This window comes from Limulus polyphemus, unplaced genomic scaffold, assembly GCF_000517525.1.
Source record: "Limulus polyphemus unplaced genomic scaffold, Limulus_polyphemus-2.1.2 Scaffold289, whole genome shotgun sequence".
Taxonomy (NCBI): Eukaryota; Metazoa; Arthropoda; class Merostomata; order Xiphosura; family Limulidae; genus Limulus; species Limulus polyphemus.
The window spans coordinates 496,169-503,462 of record NW_013665899.1 but is presented as its reverse complement, the minus strand read 5'-3'; the positions used below and the strand labels follow the sequence as shown (position 1 = coordinate 503,462).

The 7,294-nt window shown below is 30.0% G+C and overlaps 1 protein-coding gene across 1 annotated transcript in view; it reads right to left on the bottom strand.

The window, feature by feature from the left end:
- The window catches only part of LOC106457078 (disco-interacting protein 2-like), a 117,514-nt gene that overhangs the window by 28,156 nt on the left and 82,064 nt on the right, over positions 1 to 7,294 (bottom strand). The window contains 8 exon segments of the mRNA XM_022382894.1: positions 367 to 617; positions 865 to 1,058; positions 1,618 to 1,750; positions 3,034 to 3,132; positions 4,185 to 4,208; positions 4,210 to 4,270; positions 5,200 to 5,327; positions 6,641 to 6,721. Coding sequence (XP_022238602.1) covers positions 367 to 617; positions 865 to 1,058; positions 1,618 to 1,750; positions 3,034 to 3,132; positions 4,185 to 4,208; positions 4,210 to 4,270; positions 5,200 to 5,327; positions 6,641 to 6,721 — 971 coding nt within the window.

Genomic DNA, 7,294 nt, shown 5'->3' with positions numbered 1-7,294 from the left:
AGTTACATATTAATCCAAGAAAGAGATTTCACAATATTTATTATTTTCCATCAAAACAATGTCAGTGTACTTTAACAATACTGTCTCAATAATTTACAAAACAACATAAAAATCATGGCCTTCAACTGTTTCTCTCCGATTTTTTAATTTCAAAACTTAATTACTTTATAACCTTTAATACAAAAGGAGTCGCATGTCTTACAGAGGTTACAAAAATTACCATTTTAAGTAAGTCAGTTTATGTAATTAAAATCATAACAAATTAGCTTTGGTTTAAAAATTTTATTAACTCGTTCAGTTTCTTTTATTTCTGTAAAAATATTCATAAATGATTAAAATACAACAAATGAACATAATGTGCATCACTATAAAAGGATGCTCACACTAGAAAGTGTAGAATTTCAGCTGTCTATGAATTAAGTATAGAATGTGATAAATGTAAGGCACATACCAACATAAAGGCAGCCATAGAAGGCACAGATAAGGTCGATACCTGGAGGGTAAATAAGAGCTACATGGTCACCTGTGTTAAGCTTCCCTTTCTCTAACAACAGGCAACCAACTCTTTCAGATCTCTTCTGAAGTTGTGAACAGGTTAAAGATGATGCTACTCCTCCCTAATAGAAGAGTGGAAGACAAAAAAATAACACATAATGTTTATCTTCAGTTACCAGGGTAACTAACAAGTGTGAAATATATACATTTTGCTCTCACTGACTGCCTACACTTTTCATAAGAAATTTTACACGTGGTCATCTCTTGAATAAAATTCCCTAGAGATATCTACATTATTTACAATGTATGCTTCAATTACATGTTGAGCATTCCAATAATATAAGTAAAAAAGGAAACTACTAAACATACTTTGGAGTTTAATAATGTAAAAATAGCATGATCAGCAGTGGTTGCTGCTCTCCATCGCAGGACCTCAGAAATGAATTGATATTTGCGTGTAGCATCACTGACATCTTCAACTAGTGCCATGTCTCTTCCCTGAGCTGATGCTAGTCTTACTCCCTGTACCATACTTCCCACCAACACTGAAGCTGGACCAACCTCTAAATGTGAAAACAAAAAAAAACTGAAGCGAAATAATACAAGAGATGTTACGCTGTGGAAACCATATAAAAAATTTGTCTACGATAAAAATCATTATAATTAAGAATTGCTTTAAAAAACAAGAATAAGTTAAAATTACACTTCACTGAATAGAAAATGCTTAAAATCTACATCATGATTATTCTGATTATAAAAAATCTTGTGTTAAGAAAACATTGTTTTTTTCAATTCAAAAGCTAACCAACATTCAATACAGAATTGAAAATATTTTACAATTTTGAATACAACTAAATTTAATAATCAAAGGTAATCTTTAAAATGTAATCAACTGAAACATTTAAAATGTAATCACCTGAAACATTTAAAAAATTAAATAATGTTACTTGTCTAATTCCTCATAAACATATACAATCTGCTTTGAATTTATACTTCCTAATGACATAGAGCATTCATCATGACATGCACTGCCACAGTAAAATGCTCTTAAAAAGTATATTTACAGATTTTTTTACAAATTAAAGAGAATTCATAAATAGATTCTCCATTTAAAAAACAAACCTGAATGGACTTCTCTAGGTTTAGGAAGATTAGTAACACATGTATGGGGACACATCAGAACATTAGCAGGATGAAGACTTCCTTCCAGAAACTTTCGCTTGGTCTCTGACAGGTGGATGCCACCCAAAGGAGTCTGAAAATAACAAGTTTTGACATGTTAAAATTGTACTGCTTTCTTTATAAGTAGACACTCAATTTAACATGTTCTAACACATATTTTGCTATAAAATATAAGATAAAAGTGCAGTATAAACATTTTGCACAGTAATATACTGAACAGAAATATTTTGCTTTTGCAGCATTGCAGAATATTTTTGCATAGTGAAAATGTATAAAATGATTTGATTTTTATGATTATTTCAAAGTAGATAATGTACAACCTACAAAAGAGTCCAACCTTTTGAGACACCACTAAAGCATAACATATTGACTGTGTTCATTAAGTAAAAGTTACAAAAAATAACTTTAAAATCTAATTAAGTTTGTTTGTTTGTTTTTTTTGGATGGAAAAAATAACACACATATTGTGTTTGTTTTTTCCTAAATTTCACAGGTTGTCATTTGAGTCCAATTTTCTCTACTATAAAGGAACACATTACTCAGAAACTGACAAACTTCATTCACACACACTGTAGTATTTACACAATACATTCAATGTTTTTTAATGACATATAACTGGAAATAAATGGCAAAGATTTGATATAGTTAATGACATAATAATAGTAATAAAATAAAGCCAAACTCATTCCGTTCTTTAAAGAATATTAATAGTTAACTTTCTTTAATATGTTATCGATTTCTTATTCAGTTTAAAAATAGCATATCTCTATCATTGATATTATTATAGTTCTATTGAACAAATTAATGATCTCATATCTAAGAGTGTGTTCTACTAGAAAACTCGTATCTTTAACACAATGTGTTCTACTTGATGTGCTTATATCTAAGAGAATGTGTTCTAGTTAAAGTATTCATATATTTAACACAGTTTGCTTTACTTGGTATGCTCAGATCTTCAATATATTCCTACTTAGTGTACTCGTAGGTTTAACACAGTATGTGTTCTACTTAGTGTGCTCATATCTTAATTCTTATGTTTACATGTGTGCTTATATCTTTAACACAACACATGTTCCACTTGGTATGCTCAAATCTTCAACATGTTCCTACTTAGTGTACTCATATCTTTAACACAAGATACAACCTCAAAGTACACATATGAAATTCTAGTTCAATCAACAATATTTATAGCAAGATCAGCAAACTTAATAACATTTAGAGCACTATCTGATCCAACTTTTACTGTCAATAATAACATTAATTTTCTAAGAATGATCTTTACACATCTTATGGTTTAAGATTACATGTAATACATAGTAAAACCTCTTAAAAATGACTACCAATCATGACTCTTACTTTTGGCAAGTAGTTTGGAGGTACTAGAGCTAAGCAGTAAATTCCAACTTGATGAATACTGTCAACGGCTTGCAGAACTCTGCTCATCCACTGGAAGCTCTGTGTTGGGAAATACACGACTTTCTTCAGTTTACATTTTTAAACAAACATTATCCACTTAGTTCAACATGAAACTGCCCTTAAAGAAGGTCTATAGATAACATACAATACTCACAAAAATGTTACTAAACAATAATCATACCTTCTACTGCCCTTAAAGAAGGTCAATAGATAACATATAATACTCACAAAAATGATACTAAACAATAATCACACTTTCTACTGCCCTTAAAGAAGGTCTATAGATAACATACAATACTCACAAAAATGTTACTAAACAATAATCATACTTTCTACTGCCCTTAAAGAAGGTCTATAGATAACATACAATACTCACAAAAATGTTATTAAACAATAATCACACCTTCTACTGACCTTAAAGAAGGTCTATAGATAACATACAATATTCACAAAAAATGTTACTAAACAATAATCACACTTTCTACTGCCCTTAAAGAAGGTCTATAGATAACATACAATACTCACAAAAATGTTACTAAACAATAATCACACCTTCTTCTGCCCTTAAAGAAGGTCTATAGATAACATACAATACTCACAAAAATGTTACTAAACAATAATCACACCTTCTTCTGCCCTTAAAGAAGGTCTATAGATAACATACAATATTCACAAAAATGTTACTAAACAATAATCACACCTTCTTCTGCCCTTAAAGAAGGTCTATAGATAAAATACGATATTCACAAAAATGTTACTAAACAATAATCACACCTTCTTCTGCCCTTAAAGAAGGTCTATAGATAACATACAAACTCATAAAAATGTTACTAAACAATAATCACACCTTCTTCTGCCCTTAAAGAAGGTCTATAGATAACATACAATACTCACAAAAATGTTACTAAACAATAATCACACCTTCTTCTGCCCTTAAAGAAGGTCTATAGATAACATACAATACTCATAAAAATATAATGTTAATCTAAGGAAACTTTTATCTTTTACAAATAATTTCATGAGTAATATCTCAAAAAATGTATTTAACATATCAGAATGTTATTCTCTGAAAAGTTAAAACTCTGTGTTACCTCCTCCTCTGTACAATCAGGCCGCTTGTTCTGCTATAACACAGATCCTCTCATCTCTAAGCACGCGAATTGAAAATACGGCAATCCTAGAGAAAATAAATATTTATTGAATTACAAGTTTGTGATATTTGACATTTAATAAAAATTTTAAAATGTTTTTAGGCTAAAATTCATTTAATTTCATTGGTACCACTTCTCAATTTTATTCTGCTGAAAACATCTTGAAACATTACAGTCAATATCACAACAAAGAAAGATTATCTTCAGTTTCAAAATACCACTTTTATCAATCTTTAACATCACTACCAAAGATCCAGAGATTAAAACTTTGGCTTTCTACTGGTTATAAGTAATACAGTATTAAATGTGAGAGAGAACTATTGGCAATTTCTTAAAGAAAGGATGTGACAGATGGGCATGGCAAGAGGTGTATGATTTGTATCTTAAGGATCTGTAAACCAAATAAGATTGAAGGCTATACATATTAAACTTTGTCTGAATGATGATTAACAGTATAATGAGTAATTCATGTTAAATTTCTTACTTCTTGGAGGGGCAGTAAATAAATCAGAGAAGAGGAGATGCCTAGAGAGCAAATGTCACAATTCTCATACTAGGAGAAATCCAGAATTTGTTTTTAATATTGCCTTATAAAATTAAAAACTTAAAACTTATATAATGTTAAAACCTGGATTATCAGCTAAATTTTTATGCAAGTTTATTTGTATACAAAACTGTAGTTTCATTAAACTTTGAATGTAACTCACAAAGACCTTGTGACATGCACAGAAAAGGATGCCCACATTGAGAGGCTTAACTATTTTGAACTAACTATGAATCCTGACTAAACCACTTAATATTACGGAATAACAAGCAAGACTAACATATATTATGATACATCACTAGAATACAAATGATTGGAGATTTTATAAAAAAGACCAAAAATTCTCTTTGCTAAGACAATGTTCTATGTCATTCTTATTTGGGTTTATTAGATATTCAAATTACTGCTCACCTGCCACGGTAAATAAACTTCATTGGCTCTACAGCTAAAACAGTAGCTATGATGTCATCAGTGTTATGTTTCCTCCCACTGACTTGCATTAGACCATCTCGGGTACCACAAACAAACACAAGTCCTCCCTTACAGACACAATAAAAATGTTAGCTAACAAATATTAATCCTCTCTTAGATATATAAAACTGATATTAGTAAACAACTCACAGATACGCTCTCTCTGAGAACCAGTAAGAGATTGTATACTGCTTACAACCACATTCTCTCTGATAAGATAGAATTAAACCCATTATTTGGACAACAGATAAAATAAAAAACAAAAAATAAAGTCATACCTGATATATATATATATATATATATTTGATAAAAGCAATGAAAAAGTTAAAGTAATATATGGAATAAAACAAGTGTCAGACTTTATCATATACCTTGCAAGTTTTGTAAAATGGCCTTTTAACCTTTATTAAGTTTGAGAAAACATCACAATGGCTTTTGGAATTTATGGAGCAGCTAGTATTTCTATTAGAAATGAACTTTTTTAATTCAAAATATATACATATAAAATTTGTGCTATGATACTTCTAAAGATAGAAATTCCAAAATACAAAATGTACCAAAAAAAAAGCATAGTTACACTGCATACAAAAATTAATAAAATGTTTTATGCCTGAAAACAAATTCTGAACTCTTACTTTCTACACAAGTCTGTTTAACACGAGTTGCGTCACCTCCTAACTTTTGTGTTAACTGAACTGTGTGTGTTATTAGTAAATATACAAACAACAATTTATAAGATGATGAAGTGCTTTTATTTTGGAAAACCAAAAAATGCTTATAAGTCACTGTTTGTCAATTTACAATATTACATTAGCATAACATGCTTCTATACACAAGTATGAATGGTGTATTGTGTTTCAAAGGTTGGTTAGTTGAATTTTGTGCAAAGCTATTCAAGAACTATCTGTTCTAGCCATCCATAATTTTGAAGAAACAAGCTACATTTTACCAATGAATAGTATGTTTGAACATTACAATATGAAACCTCCAAGGCTGAAAAGGTTGACATGTTTGGTGACGTATTTCAATCCTGCATCTCACAGAATGCAAGTCAAACACTCCAACCACCAACAGAATGCAACCCAAACACTCTAACCACTAAGCCATCTTCCAAACAACTCTTCTTTTAGATAAGACATGGCTACTACCAATCATCCATCAAAATTAAACATATTTTACTTTATTACATAATTGGTTGTCATACTACTATCTCACAGTTCAATAATGCTCATTACTAACATCATACAAAAATAACTTGCCTGGCGGTGTGACAATAATTAACTCTAACAATATCCTAGATGCTTTAAATATTACAGATTTTTAACCATGCAAAACAATTAACATCAAACTCGGAGAAAAAACACAAATTTTCATAACTTACAGGTCCAAGAAAGCCTAACAGACCAGTCCTCACAAAGTTCTGCTCACTCACTGGCCGTCCTTCTGGATGTAAGGGTTGTATCTTGGGAGAAAACAGAAATATGTTGTGGGATGATGCACATAATATTGAAAGAAAAATATGAAAAACAGATACTGAACACAAGTAAAACCATAAACAATTATCATTTAGATTTCAATCAATCCTAAATTTCATTACACCTTTGTTATAACACTACAAATCTGGATAATTCTAATGATTTCTGTGTAAAACAAACTGCTCAGCTAGTTAACTGTTTCAGCATGGGCTTGGTACTTAGGACTGACCTCATATCCATTTTGTGCTTGTTATAGTTTTCATGCTATAACTTCTAAATTAGTAAGCGAATGTTAACAAAATTTGGTACATTATCAGTAAACATTACAATACTTTCATACGCAAAATATCTAAGTTTTTTATTAAGTCTTAAGGTTTGTAAAGCAATGTTTTTCTCATGCCTTTTTTTCTTTTTGCATGTTGTTTATCTAACATCAAAGGAATTTTCATTTTAAGATTAAAAATACTTTTATGCATCAGAAAATTTTCAAATTTCACATGTGAAATCTTCATAATGTCCATATAGTTATCAAACATTTCTTAAGAAAAAACTTAATATTT